Raw genomic sequence first — 19,466 nt, 5'->3', positions numbered from 1 at the left:
AGATAACAGTTGTGAGTGAGAGGAATGTATCTGTTCAGATTTGGATCCTATGTAATTCAAACCTGTTGTTTAGACTGTTAAATCATGCCCTGCAGTTCTAAACACACTGAGTTCAAAGTTTTCCCTAAAGTATTAAGGAAGGTGGAGGCAAGCCAATAAATAGTTTCTATGTGCACCCTGAGAGCAGAAGAAATCTGGAATTGTTAAATTATTACTTTTGGTATTAATTTAGATGAAGTTAAGGTGAGTGGGGGATATATATAAGTGTAGAAATAAAAAATGTTGACCGTTCTTTTTAAGGAAATCCTGAATTATCCCTGGTTGTGTATTCCCAAAAAGAAATGAGTTAATTAGTTTTTCAGAAAGGGCTTTCCAAATTTTCATAGTGTGTTCGATAGTTAATAGCTGAGTTTGATTCCTATTTTAAAATTGGAAGCTTAACAGTGCTGAAAGGGGAATGGGCCTTACACACTTCTAAATTTGCCCATCCTGACACTTCCTTATTTTTGTCCATTACCTAGTCTACAGTTCATTTCAACACAAAAGCAAGTCTTAAGTTTGGAAATTTCCTTATTGAAAGAGTCACAATTTTTAATGATATTCTAAAGTTTTTTGCCTTGTTTGCTCTCCCAAATCACCATAGTAACATATATATTTTGGAGACAAATATTTTCGGAAAAGAGAAACATAATTTGAAAATATATAGCTATCTTGATAGTAAGGTTATGTTTACTACATTGATCTTGCCCCACAAAATGGATGTAAATTATTTCTTCTTCCTAAGCCTAATAGTACTGAGTTTATGACCGAGTCTAGACTTAACTCAGATCATGTCTTGTAGTTTGTTATATGGATTATGAGGTATTCATCATGGCCCTGATCCAGCAAAATCAATGGCACTCCTCACACTCTTACTATTCATTGCTGGATCAGGGTCTATGGTCTTTGGCACATTAAAAGTGTCAGTCTGACAAATACAATCCATAGCAATATTTTGATATGAGGATTACTTCTGATTAAACCTAAGTATTTAAATCTAACTTTTTTAATAGTGCCTACTGCTGCAAGATACATCATATCCAAATCTACCTTTTAAATTAATTTTCCCCAGTCAATAATTCCTTGGGTATTACTATCTTGTCTTAAAGCTATGTCTAATGAGAGAAAAAAGCAGTTACTAACTTTCAGTAACCATTGTTCTACGAGATGTGTCGCTCATGTCCATTCCATGCTAGGTGTGCGCGTGCCTCCGTGCCAGAGATTCTTCCCTTAATGGTATCCATTAGGCCAGTTCTAGCACCCTCTGAGGCCGCATTCATACGCAATGGCATAAGAGGCGTCACTGGCCCCACACCCTCTCAGTTCCTTCTTGTCGGTAACTCTGACAGAGGGGTAGGAGGGTGGGTCATGGAATAGACATAAGCAACACATCTTGAAGAATAACTGTTATAGAAGGTTAATAACTGTTTTTTCTTCTTGGAGTGCTTGCTCATGTCCATTGCATGCTAGGTAATTCACAAGCAGTACCCCCGGAGGTGGGCTCGGAGTTCATGGACATGCTGACTGAAACACTGCTTTCCTGAAATTGGCATAATCTCGCACCTGTTGGGTGATAGCGTAGTGGGATGTGAAGGTATGAACCAATGACCAGGTCATGGCTCTGCAGATGTCCTGCATCAGTGGTTGGCAACCTTTGGGAAGGGGTGTGCCAAGTTTTCCCCCTGCCCGTCCCCATGCGCCGTGGGCCCAGTGCCCTGGCCAGTGGTGTACGGGTGTCTGGTACCTGGGGGCCACTATTTGTATTTGCGCCCTCCCATCGGCAGCAGCAGCAGAGGTGAGGATGGGGTCTGTGGGCCTGTTTCCTGCTCTCTCCCTTCCCCCCCCTGCTGCAAGGGTAGTGGGTGCGGTGCGGCGGCAGTGGCATAACGAGGTGGTCATGCGCTGGGCACTGGCCTGGAGGGGTTCCGGCCAGGTCCTCCTCTGAGGAACCATCCCCTGCTGACATCCCCTGCAGCCGTGCTGATCCAGCCCCTCTGGCTGGGGCAGGAGTGAGAGGGGCAGATGCCCCCAGTCCGCCTCGCGGTGGGGGTTGGGAAGGCTGCATGGCCCCTGCACGCCTGGGGTCTTGCGGTTCCCTCAATGTGCCCAGCATCGGAGTAGAGGAGGGGTCAGGAGGATGGGAGGCAGAGGGGCTGGGTCAGTGCGGCCGCTGGAGATGTCAGTGGGGGGGTGGCTCCTCCTCCGAGGGCCCAGCCAGTGCCCCCCCCACAGGCCGGCACCTGGGGGCATGCTCCCCTCCCCCAGTACCTCACTGGTCCTGGCCAGGAGCCACTCCTGACCCCAAGCAGTGCCAAGCAGCAGCCGCTCCCTCCTCCCCGGCCTTTCTCCCATCTGACGTGTGCCCAGTGCCCTGGCCAGGAGCTGCTCCCAGCCCCAAGCAGCACCACGCAGCAGCCACTCCCTTCTCCCAGCCCCATCCCTTCCCCCCCCCCTCTGCCTCTCTCCCTGTCCCTGACACATGCCACTCAAAATCATCTTGCGTGCTACATTTGGCACACGTGCCATGTTTGGCACACGTGCCATAGGTTGCCAACCCCCGTAGTGCATGGATACCTGTGCGAGGAACACTGCTTACGGAGACTGGGCTCATGTGGAATGGGGACTCACAATGGCCAGAGGCAGGATGTTCACCTGCTTGTAACAAGCCTGAATACAGTCAGTTATCCAGGATTAGAATCTTTGGGATGACACAGGTAACCCTCTCATCCTTTCCACTATTGCTACAAAGAGTTGTGTGGATTTGTGGAAGCGCTTAGTCCTCTCAATATAAAAGATGAGGGTCCACCTAACATCCAACATATGAAGCTAACGTTCCTCAGCGGACTTATGAGATTTTGGGAAGAAGATTGGTAGAAAAATGTCCTGGTTGTTGTGGAATTGTGACACCACCTTTGGTAGGAAAGCTGAATGGGGTGCAACTGGACCTTGTCCTTGAAGAACACCATATAAGAGGGTTCTGACTTAAGAGCTTTGCTCTCAGAAAGCCTTCTGGCCGAGGTGATCAACACCAGGAAGATGACCTTGCAAGAGAGAAGCAGCAGGGAGCATGATACTAATGGCTCAAAGGGGGGCCCGTGAATCTCGACAGGACCAGGTTTAAATCTCATGGTGGGGGGTAGGTTTATAAACCTGAAGGGAGAGCCTTTCCAGATACTTGAGAAACCTGACTAACATCTCATGGGAGAACACTGATCTGCCATTCACTGCAGGGTGGAAGGCTGAGATGGCTGCCAAGTGAACTTTAATAGATGAGAGAGCCAGGCCCTGATACTTTAGGTGGAGCAGATAATGCAAGATGGACTGTACAGAAGATCAGGATGGAGAGAGATTCCATTCAGAGGCCCAACAAGTGAAACGTTTCCACTTAGCCAGGTGGGTAGGCCTGGTGGAAGGAGTTCTACTACCTAGCAAGACCCGCCAAACCCTGATCGGAACAGGCCTGCTCTTCATGCAGCAATTATGCAGTCAGGTGCAGAGAGGTGAGATTTGGGTGAAGCACCCTGCCGTGGTCTTGTGAAATCAAGTCTGGGTGGAGTGGGTGCCACCAAGAGGTCCAGGAGCATTTCAAACCAATGCTGGCGTGGCCATGCTGAGATAACCTTTGCCTTGTCCCATTTGATTTTTAGGAGAACTTCGTGAACCAAGAGGAATGGAGGAAAGGCGTACAGTAGACGGTCTGCCCATGAGAGCAGAGTCAGAGAGGGAGCCATGCTGTGCCCACACAGTGAACAGAACTGATGGCATTTGCTGCTCTGCCTTGTGGCGAATAGTCACGAAATGAAATTAATAGGTAGAAGGTTTTAAATGAACAAAAGGAAGTATTTCTTCACATAATGCACAGTGATCCATGGAAATCCTTGCCAGAGGATGTTGTGAAGGCCAAGACTATAATGGAGTTCAAAAAAGAATTAGATAAGTTCATGGAGGATAGGTTCATCAATAGCTATTAGCCAGGATAGACAGGGATTCCTGTTTGCCAGAGGCTGGGAATGGCTGACAGGATGGATCACTTGATGATTACCTGTTCTATTCATTCCTTCTGAAGCACCTGGCACTGGGCACTGTCAGGAGACAGGATACTGGGCTAGACAGACCATTGGTCTGACCTAGTATGGCCGTTCTTATGAATATGGTGAATAAAGAATATGAAAACAATTCCCTCAGCAGAGTCAATGGTGCTGACATGGGTCCAGAGGTAGTAGAGTGGCCCGGCATGGGTCTCACTCCTTCTCCCCACTTGTCTCTCTTCTGCATTGGCAAGCGCCCTCTCTCAGTGTTCTGCTTGTTGTGCTTCTTCCTTGGCACTGGGGATGGAGAATAGTGCCAGGAAGAGCTTGGTGACAGAGGAGCACTTCACACTGACGCAGAAGTACTCGGCACTGATTTGGAATGACTCGGCTCTGAGACGAGTCTGATAGTGGCGTCCATGGGGATAGTTTTTAGCTTGATGTCCCGGTCCTTTTTAGTGTGGGGTTTGAAGTCCAGGCAGATTTGGCACTTGTCCTTTACATGAGTTTCCCCCAAGCATTTTTAGCAACTAGACTGTGGGTCACTCAGGGACATAGGTTTGCAAAGGGAAACACAAGGCTTGAACCCAAGGGGGCTGGGATATGCCCAGTCCCTGGGGTGAAAAGTCCCTCAGCGATAGGAACTATATACACTACCTATATACACTAAAACTATGTGCAAAACTAAGTAAGAAAGGGTCATTCCAGCAACCATCACAGGTGGTAAGAAGGAACTGAGAGGGGGCAGGGCCAGTGGGACCCCTTATATTGCTCCATATTCATGCAGTTCCACAGTGCGCTAGAACCAGCCCAACAGATACCACTAAAGGAAAAATCTCTGGCAACAGTGCACGTGGAGCCACACACCTAGCATAGAATGGACATGGGCAAGCATTCGAAGAAGGAGGACAATCTGGTTGTTATGGCAAAGGGCTGGAAGATGTGGGTTCATTTCCTGGGATAGGCATCCCATATGACCTTAGACAAGTTACTTTCTGTCCCTCAGTTCTCTATTTTACAAATGAAGATAATAATCCCCTGGTACACAAGCACATTGTTTCTTAGATGCTTAGACACTACAGTGATGATGGCAATGTAAATATCCAGATGGATAGATAGAATGGTTCTATTAAAATATCAAGCCATGAAGGAAAGAGCAGGCAACCACATCACAGGGGAGTAATTTATGTGAAAGCCCTTTGTTAAAATATTGGCAGTATATTATTGCTCCACAGTCTAGCATTTCACAGTGCTTTAAGAAAAGATATTTCAGGATATAGTATATATTTGAAAATCTTCCAAATACTCAGCAGTTAGTACTAAAAATTTGGTTTTCAGTAAAATTTTAGGAGGAAAATAAAATAAAGTCTCCAAGTTATTAGACATTTTTAGATTGCAGAATTACACACTATTTTAGTTTTCATTTGAAAGTTTCTATGTAGAATATTAGAAAGCTCAATGGTAGATTGATTTCCTTTTCAGGAAATCCCATGCAAGCTTTCCCACAAGGATTTTTGTTTGTTGATATCTTGGTAGAAACTGCATTTTCAAGACTTCAGATTTTTAATTTCACATGTAACACAACACTAAATCAGTCTATTTTAAGGCTACAAAAAGCAATGCTTGTTTCATTATGCAATACATACTTTTTGTTTATAGATCTGACACTGTGCTGGATATGAGCCAAAAGCCTATAGTGTTAGTCCTCAGTAAAATTTAAGCAGCTGTGGTCATGTAATTTAAAACCTCTGTAAAGTTTGCTGCAGTGCTTGTACTACTTTAGAATACCTTAAGTGCTGCATGCAGCCAGTCACCTAAAGGATTCCCCTCCTCACAGCATGAAAGAAAGAAGTGAAATGCAAACCTGAACGCAACCTGAAAGGTCCAAATAGATGAGCTTGTGACATCCTTTCCCAGATCCCAGGTACTGTAAACCTTTGTCTGTGAATTTTCTGCAGTAAGCTAAACTCAGATATTGTAAATTGGAGAAGCTCCTTTACAAAAGACAGGGAGAAAAAACAGTAACTACAACAATGTGTTACAGAACACAGATGAAATCAGATACAAAGCTAACATCTTTCTAAAACTTCTGTGAAGATTGGATGCTAGATTTTAACTGAGATTCTCTCCTTGTTGAAATTTAAAATAATGTAGTTTTTCTTACACACTTTTTCCTTGTTTCAGGTATTGTAAATTGTTTGGAAATAGTACTATGGTACAGTGTATAATATTATCCCTAATTATAGTCAAATAAATATTAACTTAAGAATAATTTACTTAATTGAAAAAGCACACATTTTTGTAATAAGTTTGGAGTGCATATGTATATTTTGGAAGTTAATATACCTTTGAGGGAAAGTTTGCAGGATTTATTTTGCCATTGATTTTACAAGCTGTTTCTGTTGGAAATGAAAACCAGAACTCTATCAAAGGATGTTAAAAGCATACAGGGATCAAACATACTGTTAAACCTTCTGTGGTCATGTAATTGTTTCCATTAACATTTTAAAAGCATTCTATTAAAACAAATGTAAAGTGGAAGAGATACGAAACTAATGCATACACATATTAATTAATTAAATCTTCTCAAAATGAAGTTTAATCTGTTATTTTTAGAAAACACTTGATTATTTACACTAAATCTTAGATAAAAGAACAGTGGCAAACTATGTACAAGGAAAATTTTAAGGGTATTGTATGAATCTGTACTCTCTAAATCTATTCAAGTTTTTATTATGCAAATTTAGACATATAATATATTGAAGACTCTAAATTATACTGAACTAAATTTCTAACTGAAATAAACAAGTATTGCAATACCATAATTACCAGAAATGAAAGCTTACAGAAAAATCAAAACATATAATTAGGATTGAGGCATACTGCTCTGTAAGAGATTTAGATTTAGGGATATACTCAGGCCAGTTTTGCAAGTCAGCAAAAACTAAGCATTTAGAAGGGAGGCAGGAATGTCCACTATGAATTGACTACTTAAGGAGTGGTTCACATTGTTTTGGAATTGACTTTATGCTTTGAATTTATATTGAGAAAACATTGCTAAACCAAATTGGGCAGAAAAAACAGGGATAAGAAGTTGGAAAGCAATAGGAAAAATGATAATGTAATTGCTCAAAAAAGTTAAATACATGCTAAGATTAAATTTCATGTCAAGAATAAAAGGCAAATAAAACATGCAATCAAAAACAGACAATAGAAAATAAGTTCTGAGATCTTTTTAAATGGAAGCTGTTTCTTTCTATATTTAATAAAGAAATGTAAACACTGCCAAGTTACTTTTTAGCAGCACAAGCTTTTCTGCACGATAGTGGAATAATCTGCATCAGTTAATAGAGCAGATATGCTCAACACTTTTGATTAGCTTTTCAGAGAGTACACTCCTAGGCATAACCTCTAGGAAACACTGCGACAAGAGAATGTTTTTGATGTTGTCTGAGAGTTTTGTTTCGATCCATGTGTAGCGTTGGTTGTCTAAGCTGGAATGAGCTCGGACAGATACAGGGAAAGCTTCCACTCCATTGTATTTTGAAGACTGGGAATCAATATCTTCTACTAGCAGCTCAACATTCTCGTAGGCACCCTCCCTTTCTTTACAGATGGCTATGTAACTCTTTCTCTGCCCTCTGTTTTTATGATCTGTGTTTCTATGCCTACTCTCTTCTGACATTTTCAAGGTGGCAATTTTCTCAATAGTGCAAAACAAAATCACAGATCTTTAACTTAAAGCACATATTTACAATTGCCTATGTGCTGGATCCTAGTTTATGGCCGAATCTGACCTAGATCCTAAAATCTTGGTTTTTGTGACTTTGATTCTATCATTTGGCATCAAGAACTTAACACAATGATGTTTTAAAACAATTTACCAGAATCGTCGTCTCACAGTTATTTTTGACAGGATTCATGTATATTGGAAAGTCAGTATTATAACTTGATCAGAGGAGAAATACCAAGAGGAATTCCATCTGGTCACAACATCTTAAATCAACTGTGTAACTCAGAGGATAAATTTTCTTGATACAATGGAAGAGGACATGTGAAATGGCCAACCAGCTTCTAACTCATCAAGAATGCAATTCTCTTGAATGGTTTTTCAAATAATGAATCCTTGATATGGAGCAGTAGGATGTATGTGAAGCATTGAAAGATGCATATATTTTAATCACTAAAAGCTTTTATGTTAGCTATTTTTCTCAGAGAACTACAAAGAACATATCTGTGGTGAGCTGCCATGTTTTGAGCATCCCTAGAAACGCGGCTGAAATTTGATTGCTATCAAAAGCCTCACGCTGGTAATTTCAGAAACAACTATAGTGTTGCTTTGCTTCCACATGTATTCAGCAAAAAGTGTTGCATTTGGCAGTTTTCATTCAGAATTACCATTTGCTGCTGACATTTTTCACACATTTTAGGAAAAAACACTGTAAGAAAGGAAAGAGAAATCTGCTAATGAAACTCTAGTATTTTATTGACCCAACAAAGAGGAAATTTTACTTTATTTGTAGATTTCGTTTCTCACACTGGAGGCATCCACCAATCCGGTGGACCCACTCCTGGGTAGGTCAAACCCACACATTAACAGAAGCAGCTGGCTTTAATTTTTTGGTGGTAACAGAAAGCTGGGGTAGCCAGGATAACATAGGCTGGCAGGCACTTCAGAAAAGCCATTCCAAATTTAAACATGAAGAAATTGAAACTAGAAGAAGGCAAAAATTAAGCCAATAAGGAGAATAAACCACAGACTTTTCTACAAATGATAGAAAGAATAACATTGGTGCAGAGATGCAGGGTGGAAGGCTGCCTGAAGCAAACTGAGAATCTGGCATTGTACAGGTACATTCCCAAGGCATCACTCTACTGCAGGGCAAATTCAAAAGTCCAAAATATACTATGCAAACAGCAGAGAAAAATGCACTCGAGGGATATGTGGGGTTGCTGTAAAAAGCCAAATTTTGTTTTCCTCAAGGGGGAGAGAAGTGGCGTACAACTACCATCAAAGAAGGAGACAGCTCTATTGGGATGGCAGCTGGCCTGTGTCAGGGATACCCGAGCTTCCTTTTACTTCTTCTTTTGATAAGTGGACAGGACCTACCCAGCAGCCAGCCCTCCAGGTTGGTGGATGAAAACGCATCTCCCACAACAGAAACAGATGTTTACCTACAACCATTACAACACAGTTCAGCTGGATAGTGTGAATTCTTTGCCTTTGCTTTCAAGCAATCCTTTGGCAGCATATTTTGTTGCAGTTCTCCAAGAAACATTTGGTTTAGGAAATCTGGCTACTCTAAATACACAATTCTCTGTGGCTTTTTGAATATTGTTTTGCCACATCTCAGACAAAGTGCATTATTTTTACATGTACCTGCATGACTGTTGTAGACTAACAAGACGCAGAGTAGACTCAAGAGATCAATGGGAATTTGCACATTTCATAATTAGCTTTTGCTGGGTTCAAGTCACAAACTGAAAAAAACTCCCACTGAACTTTTTTAAACCCATTACTATGCCATAAACAAAGTCAAAACAAATAGCCTCAAGCAAAGCCATGCCCTACTGACGATTTTGAGGAAATAAGGGAAAAAAACAGGAACTTGGTAGAATAGGGAATCACAACATTGCTTGACTGTCTATTTACTTTTTTTAAACTATTATCCAAGCAATTCTGAATGCTTCTTATTCAATAGATATGCATACAGGACACACCTAAACTGAATATTAGTCCTCTGTCTAATTATAACTATCAACACTAAACTACAATGCTACTGAGGTATGTGAAACTTTACCCCCTAAAAACCTGTATTAAAAAAACTCTCCTCAGCAAATAGATAATTATGAAGGAAACGGCTGTATAATAATCTCATTTATAGTTTGTTAGTCTCTCCAGGAGTCCTCCATATATATATTCAGAGCAGATAATCATCTGATTTTAAATCCACTGACACCCAAGACCTTACATCACAGCCATTAACCTTCCTGCTGAAGTGACAGGGCTGCTGTCAGAACCTGTCAACATAATTTTTTAATCATCCAGAGTGGCCCGTGGTATGCTAGGTGAAGGGCCGAGTGCTTCTAATGCATTCACGCTTAGTCTGGAAGGTGACAACCCAAGATGAAAACTTAAACTTTGTTCTTCTACTTGCCATTGCAGTGCATCGCCACTAAGCCACTAAGATGGCTAAAAAAAATGACCCCAAGCAGCATACTGACAAATTCCTCTTTCATATAGTGTTGGCAACTTTACCAGTTACTCAAATGCACAGCGCAAATCAGGATCCTCATATTTTAGCTCAAAACTGCACATTCATTTTGTGCCCTTTGTGAGTTTTCCTTTCCGTCCAAAGAAAGCAAATGCTTATTGTGATTTATAAACCAGGAAGTTGCTGCTTTTCTGATTATTATTCTGCATAATCATCTTAAACTTGCACGCTAGTTATATAATAATGAGCAACTGTGCTGCTTGTACAAAGGAACTTTGTTTGACTAGCAAACTCACAAGTTTATGTAAAACTTAGCAAGACCTATAAACTGATCCCATTGTAAATATTTTACTACACTAAAAGACAAACAGAGGAGAAAAATCCTAAGAAAAACATGTATGGCATTTTTTCAGTTCTTTACAAAATGGATAGAATCCTGCAAAATACTCAGTGAAAGTTATATTTTCTTGTAATGATAACACTAAAATTCATATTTTCATACAGTATAGATGACCTTTGTTTTTTACTAATCTAAATGTAGGAAAAGATATTTTTACCTTGATAGCAGTCTTAGTGTCCCATTAGTAATATCCGTGTATGACAGATTTAAATAGAGAAGAGCTGGACAGCCTTCTGATATAAGTCTCATTGATTCATCCTGAATAATAATAATAATAATAATAAAATCATTTGTCAAAGTATGTCAGATTAGGATTTGTTTGTGTTTTAGTGTATCTAAGGTCTCTTCTACACTGTAACAGAAACACTGAATTCATTTCTTAAAAGTATTAAATCCAACAGTACAGCACAAAAAACGTTTTCTCTTAAAATGCGCTAAAGAAAATACTTTATTATAATATTTACAGAACCATTTTTGTTGGAACCACATAGTCCTAATAAAGTCAATGGGACTATTCACATATTTAAAGTTAAGCACGTGCTTAACTGCTCTGCTGAATCAATACCTAAATTAGCAGATCTATAGACAATAATTTAAGACGCCTCTCTAAAATCCAAGGAGAGTGCTTTATTAACTATTCATACCAGTCCATCAATTATAGAATGCTCACTGTCCTCAAAATTTCTTTTTAATCTAAGTCAGTTGGCTTTCTCTAATCTTCTTTGAAAGTGGCATCATCTATCTTGGTCTATGTATCTATATGATCACTACATCAGAAAACAGACATATGAAAGGCAAATCTTCAAACATCAGTGCAGGGGTCTATTCCTGAAAAAATATACATGAATCCATTAGAGATGCCAAAACCCACACATGTGTATGCAAATCAAATAACTGTGTGCAAATCAGTATCCTATGTAATTATACATTTTTGCCCAGATCCTCAACTGGTGTAAATTGGCATAACCCAACTAAATTCAAAGGAGCTATACCAATTCACACCAGCTGAGGAGCTGACCATTTTTGTTTACAAATGTCCATTTTCTTAGTTAAACCCAATGGATACACTCACCCACATCATTAGTTCTTACATCATCATGAGAGTCTCCCTGCTAGCGTTAAAAGGTGCTTTATATCTACTGCAGACATCAGGCTATCAAAATATCTTGATCTTTAAATCCAAGAGAAGTGAACCTTGGAGAAGTCTGTAAATCTCATCACATGCTTTTAAAATATATGATTACACCATATAATTTGAAAAATGGTAACAACAGTCCAGCCGGAGACTGTTCCACTACTTGAGACAACCCCTCGGTTCAAAATTAGAGGGCTAGGAATGTTACCAAGTGTAATCACATGGTTCAATTAGCTAACTATTCCTTACTGATTTTACTGTTTTATTCTATCCATGTCTCTGCTATTCAGCTCACTTAAGAAATAGCTAGAATGAAGTGAATATTTGCTCTTCCATCTCAAATATGTCTTAATGCAGCTGAGAGGTAATGATAGTGGTGTGCACATATCTGAACTATTAGACTACACTGGTTTTCACCATTCTCAGATCCTCATTTTGCAATGGAATTCTTAAAAAAAAAACTATTAAAGAGTAAAAAAAATAAAAGCAAGCATCTTTATAGCTCATGTCTTAAAAAAAGTAAGATAAGACCTAAAGAAATTTTAAATCTTGAATTCCTAAAAAGGATGTAATTTTCATTGTTCTCCCAAGTATTATACTTCATAGATTCATACTAACTAATATGTTTCGTATGCATGGACTCAAGAGTAGTACTTTCTCAAAGTTTCCACAAATTTCTCCTTGTTGGAGTCAGGATTTCTCATAAACTGTAAATATTACATGGTAGTTACAAAATGTCCAATGCTTTTGATCTAAGTCATTAGGAAGTACTCTAATCCTATAACCATCGTAAAAACAGACCTCTTGAAAGAAAACAAGTAGGTGAGTAAGCACAGAACTAAAATGTTTTTACCACTAGGTATTCCTTTTGAAGAACACCAATTATATATTACATACTAATTTTCCAAAGGTAAATAATCCTGCATAAAATCCCTTCTCGTGAAGTCTAAGATTACAAAACTAGAAAGATAATTCAGTCTAACAAGATGTCAGGTCAGGTAAAGACTTGAATGTGTAATTGCATATTAAAGATAATTGTGTCAGCATCATTCCCTTGCATGCAGCATGATCAGGTATGTTATTGACATAGGAAACTAAACCTAAATTATATTTTTATGCTCCAACAAGAACACAAGGTACATTTTAAGATGCAGTTTGTATAACAAGACCTCTGCAGGATATTCTTAAAAGCAGGCGGAAGAGACGGTCAGTAAGGTCAGTAAAATGTTCCGTATCACGTTAGAAAAGAATCTTGGAAGAATACACAAGATTAACATTTTATAAAATTAAGAATCGAGAGATTAAATTGCTAGAGCTCATACTACATTCTATAAACTAAGATTATTGATAGAAGAAATCAAAGTTATTCTTAAGAAACTTGATTAGCAACATAAAATGGCTCAAAAATAAAGTTGTATTATTTTTGATATCTCATCCCACTACAATATGTTTGTGGTTTTAGATGATGCATGTCACTTGGAAACCTCCTGGTTAGTAGCTGGGCAGAAGTCAGTATCCTCCTACTCCAAACTAAAATTGCAAGAGAATTCTAAAGTAAGTGGTCTGGAATCCAGACTCAGGTAGACATAGGATACAATCAAATAGATATTTTTGCAAAGTAAATGTACATATTTAATTGTTTAATATCACAATGTCTCAAAAGTCTTTTACGTAAAATTAGATAAAAAGGATAAAAAATCTTTATGTAGAAAATTGAGTTTATTTAATCTCTGTCATCTGCAGAGAAACTGTGAATTGAATTAAACCTGAGAGATGCTGAGGACCTACTATTCTCAGTGAATTCAAGTAAGATCTATGTATGCTCAGCACCTCTTAGGATCAAACTCATTGTGAATGAGAACTTCAAGAATGTCATAAACACATATATGCTGAGGTGCCACATGATCAGAGATGGTGTCATTGGACATTTGGGGAATTTGGCTAAAACAAACAATAATGTAAACCTAAATTATATATCTGCATCACTGAATTCTAGCCTCTTCCAGATTGGAAAGACTGGACTCCTCTTTCTCAGATATTAGGAAAACATATTTACCTTAGATTCTCTGCACCAATGGAAGAGCTGATTAGCTATGTCCTTATGCAAGGATCATTTGATAGGCCAGAACCTTGGATAGGGCAAACCCTTACCACAGTGCTGATAGTGTATTTTGGCTACAAAAATCTGTGTAAGTGGCTCACTAGAAGTTAAGGTCTGCAGAACAGCGCAGCCAACTGCCGCATCCGCCACTGCTGGGGCGATGGTGTAGTGGGTGGTGAAGGTGTGGACAGAGGACCACATGGCCACTCTACAAATGTCTTGCCACAGTACATCTGCGAGGATGGTGGACGTGGTAGCATGTGCCTGCGTGAAGTAAGCCGTGACTCCAGGGGGCGGAGAGACGTGAGAGAGAGCATAGCATTTCACAAAGCAGCGGGAAATCCATTTAGAGAGGTGCTGTGAGGATAGGGCATGTCCTTGGCAGTACTCCTGCAATGGTGGGAAGAGTCTGGGTGTGGCCCAGAAGGTTTGGGTGCATTGGAGATAGGAGGCCAAAACATGGCGGACATTGAGGGAATTTAACATCTGTGCCCTGGGAGAAACGTGTGGTTTGGGGTAGAAAATTGGAAGGTAGACAGATTGGTTGAGGTGAAACGGAGAAGCCACTTAGGGGAAAAACTTAGGGTGGAGTCACAAGGAGACCTTGTCCTTGTGGAAGACAGGAAAGGGCAGGTCGGTCCTCATAGCCACCAGCTCACTAACCCACCTCGCCAAGGTGATGGCCACCAAAAAGATCACCTTCACAGAGAAGTAGGCAAGAGAGCAAGTCACAAGGGGCTCAAAAGGTGGCTTAGTGAGGTGTGATAAAATCAGGCCAGATGGCCACAGAAGGGCATACCAGGGCCGGTATGTGAGCCCAAGAATGCTAAAAGACCTTTTCCCTGCAGGCAGAGGAGAGATTGCTGCAGGGCAATTAGGGACACCTGGACCCAATGAAGGGATACTCCAGGTGTACTTAAACCCTGCCTTCCTTAAAGGGAGGGGGGGGGAAGCACAGGAGGAGGAAGCTGCCAGGAGGCTTGTGGCAGCTGGAGGAGAAACTCCCCCCGAGCTAGGAGACAGTGCTTCTCTGCAGCCATAGGAGCAGAGAAGGGGAAAACTCTTAGCCCCAGCCCCAGCCGGCAGGAGGGAGCCAGAGTAAGGTACCTCCTTGGGGAGATGGGGTAACTGGTGACTCCTTGGCCCACTACAAGGGGTGGAAGCATGAGACCCACTAAGGTGAATCTGGCTGTTTGCCACAGAGGGCAGAGAGGACAAGGTTCCAGTCCCAAGAGAGGATAGGCTTCCAGACTGATGGGAAGGTGTTGAGGAGGCCATGAAGGAATCGGATGGAGGTCAGGTGACTAAAGGCTGAGAAACCGTCTACAGAAGGAAGGAAGGCACTTAGCACCACCAGGTGGATGCATATGGTGTAACCGAGGTGCAGGCTGTCATGTGACCAAGGAGAGAGAGGCACTGTCGGATTTGTGTATGTGGATGACGGTGTAGTTGCATAATGAGCAAGGTGAGGGTGGTGAAGCGATCTGGCGAGAGAAAGGCTCACCCTGTGAGAGAATCCAGGTGCACCCCTATGAAGGTGATCATGAGGGTAGGGATGAGGACTGACTTATCCTTGTTGATGCAGATCCCCAGGCTGGCAAGGAGGTCGTGGAAGTTCTGGATGGTGGTGAGCAGGCGTTTGCGGGACAGTGCAAAGAGGAACCAATCATCCAGGTAGAGCAATAGTGAGTGGTCTAGATGGCGCTTGTAGGCTGCAATGACCTTGGAGACCTTCGTGAAGATGCAGGGAGCAGCGGCAATCCCAAAGGGGAGGACCCAGAACTGATAGTGGGAGAGTGGTAGAGGTAGAGATGCAGAATTCTCGTTTCAAAGAGATGAGATGAGTAAACTCAAGCTTATGCAGAAAGTATTTTTCATCAGAAAGGGGGTTATGAAAACATCAAACAGAATTAACAGAAACCAGTTATGTTTTAAAATGATTTAGGAAAACTAAAGGACAAAATGTATTTCCCATGAACCACAAGGAATGCTTCTCCTCCAGATAACAGGAAAAAGAAGAGATTGCCTGGAGGCGATGTAGTGTTTATATAATACACACACCTTTCCACTGCAGGGTTCCAGAAATGTTTACAAACTTTACGAGGACACTCCAACTCCAAGCAATGATGGAATGAGAATCTTGAAGACAGTATCTATTCAGGATTAGTTTTGAAAAATATTAACTGTAATCATCTTGTCAACTTAGGCAAAGCAGTTGCAAAAAATAGCCAGATGAATTTTCCAGTAAATTATTAGAAAACATAGTTATAAGTAAATATCTGGATACTGTAAAATGGCTTGGAATTTCTTGCCAACTTTAAATACACAGTAAACCATGAACCTTTCCGATAACTGGTAAAATTTTAAAAGCCATTTGCTAAAAAGAATTCATGTCCAGTATACCATTTTTTCTGGCACTGTATAAAACAAAATTAGAACCCTAATTTAGTATTTCTGACTATTATTAAAGTCCACAGTTGCATTTTCAAATGCACCTAAGTGAATTAGGTGCATAAGTCCCATGAGACTTGTGCTCCTAACTCATTTAGGCACTTTTTGAAAATCCAACCCCCTCACCCATATAATCTGAATTTTGTGAAGAAAACTTGTAATACTTACATTTAATCCCTGGCATTCAGAGACATTTAAGTCTTGCAAATTTTTACATTCACCTAAAATAAAACATAAACTTAATATTAGAGTTAAAGATTTTCAGTTGGAATTCTCTGGGTCAGACCAGTGGTCCAACTAGTTCAGTGTCCTTTCCCTGACAATGGCCAGTAACAGATGATTCAGTGGAAAGTCCAAGAAACCAGGCAGAAGACAGTTATGGAATAATTTACTCATCAGAAAAGTTGTTTCCAGCCCCCTATCAGTTAATGGCTGGCTTATGCCATGAGGCATGATGGTTCATGTCCCATGCTACATTAAAAATATGTTAAAAGAATGATAAGTCAAGGACTCAAAAGATAGGAAATACCAGAATTAAGGTACCATCCAATCTTAATTCAGCTCCCTTGTGTGTATGCTTTATGATACAGTCTTTAATTACATGATTATATACCGTGTTTTCCACCAGGACATTGAGAGCATATGGAAATAGACTCCCTGCTCTCAGTTCCTCAGCCCACACCGGCCCCTGGCAGCCAGGAAGAGCAACTGTAGTGAAAGTTCTCCTCATCCCCTGAGCCATGGAATCTTCAGAGAATTTAGCTGCCAAACTCTAACAAGTCTCTACTAAGGATGTGTGACCTATGATTTTTTCAGAAGCTTATTACTTGTGCAAAATTGGGTTGGTTTTCACAGGAGCAGCAAAAGGTATATCTCTGATACAAAGACAGCCCTCCTGCCAAATTTCAAGTCCCTGCTCAAAAGCATGGAGTTGCTAGAGCTTCTCAATCAAACAGCTGTAAGAATTTTTTTCAGCAAGGGCAAACAATGTATTTTTCCTTATTCTCAGAAACAGCTGATATGTTTCAGCTGATTTTTTAAAAATAAATAAATATATTCAGCCCCATACATACACTTGGTGTGGGGAGATTCAATGTGATGTTTATATGAGCACAAGAAATATTTTGAAAATCTTTTAAATAAATATTCTTACATCATAAGTATGCAAAAGCGCAGCCAGATGTATGCTTTTTACCTGCAGTCAAAGATTAATCCAATGTTACATCTGTACCTTCCTCTCTATGAAAACAATGACCTCAACTAAAATCTTGGTGTACTACCGCACTCAAAGCCCTTTGAAAGAATAAAACACAATGCTGTTAAGAGGGACCTGCCAACTCAAAAGATTTCATCCAGTTAAAATTAGCTCCTTGGTTGCTAGGCCACAGGAATGTCATGCCAGCTCTATTTTGTCATGCTTCCCCCACCCCCGTCCTAAAACCACAATACACCTCGCCTCTACAGACTGCAGAGGGGAAAACAGAACCTGAACTAAGATATGTTGAAACTTCATACTACTTGCCATTGTTGGCTACAGAATCTAAGCCTTTATTTTAAAAATTAAATCTCTAGCCCTTATGGTTGCAAAGAACCTTCTAAATGGGAACTTAGTGTAAACTGATGCAGTGACATCTCGAGTCTGCAGTCTGAAAAAATAGCTCTGAGCAGCATGAACTGCTCCACTTCATCTAAACAGAGTGTTAACCTACTATACAAGAAAGAAAAAACATATGTCAGGAAGAACTGCACTATCTATTGAAAGTAGTATCTCATTTTGGGACCATACCTGCGTGAAGCTTAGTTTGTGGGCAGAGCTTAGTACGACTACTATTTTCCCCCCCAATTCAGCCCTAGGGGACTAAAGGAAAATGGATAGAGTACTTATATAAATCACATTTATCAGCTATCTTCCCCCATATTCCTCTTTGGTCCATTTAGGACTTCCCTGGGACTTGCTGCAATGCCAGTATCAGAGACCTTCTGGAGCTTGTGCACCTCAGTTCCAAATAATACAGAGCATCTCAGTTGTGATGGCCATGATTGGAACAGACGATCAGTCACAGTTAAGGTTGCTAACATTGTATTTAAAAAATACAGGACAGACCTCAGACGTCCCCAATCTTCACTTGAACCTCTGAGGGCACGTCTCTTTCCCACCAGCCCCATGCTTCCCTGGGTTTCTCTCTCTCCAACTCTGGATGTTGCAGAGAACCCAGGGCCCCAGGTGCTGGGCTAGCAGCTGCTGCAACTCCTGTTCAGGTTCTGTTCGGGTGCCAGGAGCCTAGTTGGAAGCTGCAGTTACTGGTCTTTGCCTGCTGCAGCACTGTTCACCCTGCTGGGGACATTATCAAAGACTCTGTGAGCGGGGAGGCTACACCCTGGGGATACTGACCCCCTGCCAGACAGAGCCCCTTCCTGACCCTGACTCTTCAGTGCAGCTCTGGAGCACACCCCCCTATCCACTTGACCTGCCAGATGAAGCTTGTGCAGGGAAAGCAGATGGGGCCATGCTCAAGGGCTGAAGTCAGCAGGAGGCCCTGTTCAGGAGGGGGCTCATGGGTGCATCTTTTCACTCCCCTCCTGACCCTGGTCCTTGAGCACAGCCTTATCTGCTTTCCCTGCATAGCACTGAAGGGCCAGGGTTGGGAGGGAAGTGGAAAGATGGTGGCCCCCTGCATTGAAATACAGGATAAAAGGTGTCCTGTATTGATTTTGTACGGGATAGGCAATTTTCTATTTAAGTAAGGGATGTCCCTTGTAATGCGTGACTGCTGACAACCCTAGAGTGCAGAACATCTGATTTCTAAAAACTAATAAATAAAATTCCTTTTATTTTTCATAGAATGTAATAGACAAAACCAGTAATTATAATCAGAGCCCTATGAATTTCACTAACGCAAAATAAAAAAAGAAAAGAAAAACGAACATAAAAATGACATAAAATGAAACTCATCCTGCAGCAGCAGCCCCTGTCCCATGGGTCTGGGCCCAGCTCCTAGCTCCAGGTGTTGAGAACTGCCACACGGGGTCGCAACACTGCTCAGCTTTGGCCTGGCCACCCCTCCATCATGATGGGAGGGCAGGTAGGTCAAATTTT

At 41.1% G+C, this 19,466-nt stretch overlaps 1 protein-coding gene across 1 annotated transcript in view; it reads right to left on the bottom strand.

Moving 5' to 3' along the window:
* Window positions 1-19,466, bottom strand: part of FBXL13 (F-box and leucine rich repeat protein 13) — a 146,239-nt gene that overhangs the window by 57,676 nt on the left and 69,097 nt on the right. Inside the window, exons 10-12 of the mRNA XM_067564518.1 lie at window positions 16,538-16,590; window positions 10,840-10,940; window positions 5,932-6,061 (exon numbers count right to left, since the gene is read on the bottom strand). Of these exons, the coding sequence (XP_067420619.1) occupies window positions 5,932-6,061; window positions 10,840-10,940; window positions 16,538-16,590 (284 nt within the window). The remainder of the gene's footprint in view (window positions 1-5,931; window positions 6,062-10,839; window positions 10,941-16,537; window positions 16,591-19,466) is intronic.

Source organism: Emydura macquarii, unplaced genomic scaffold, assembly GCF_026122565.2.
Source record: "Emydura macquarii macquarii isolate MOO-44397 ecotype Brisbane River unplaced genomic scaffold, CSIRO-AGI_Emac_v2 contig_2636, whole genome shotgun sequence".
In the NCBI taxonomy this organism is placed as follows: Eukaryota; Metazoa; Chordata; order Testudines; family Chelidae; genus Emydura; species Emydura macquarii.
The sequence above is the reverse complement of the archived record's forward strand: the minus strand, read 5'-3'. Positions and strand labels throughout refer to the sequence as shown.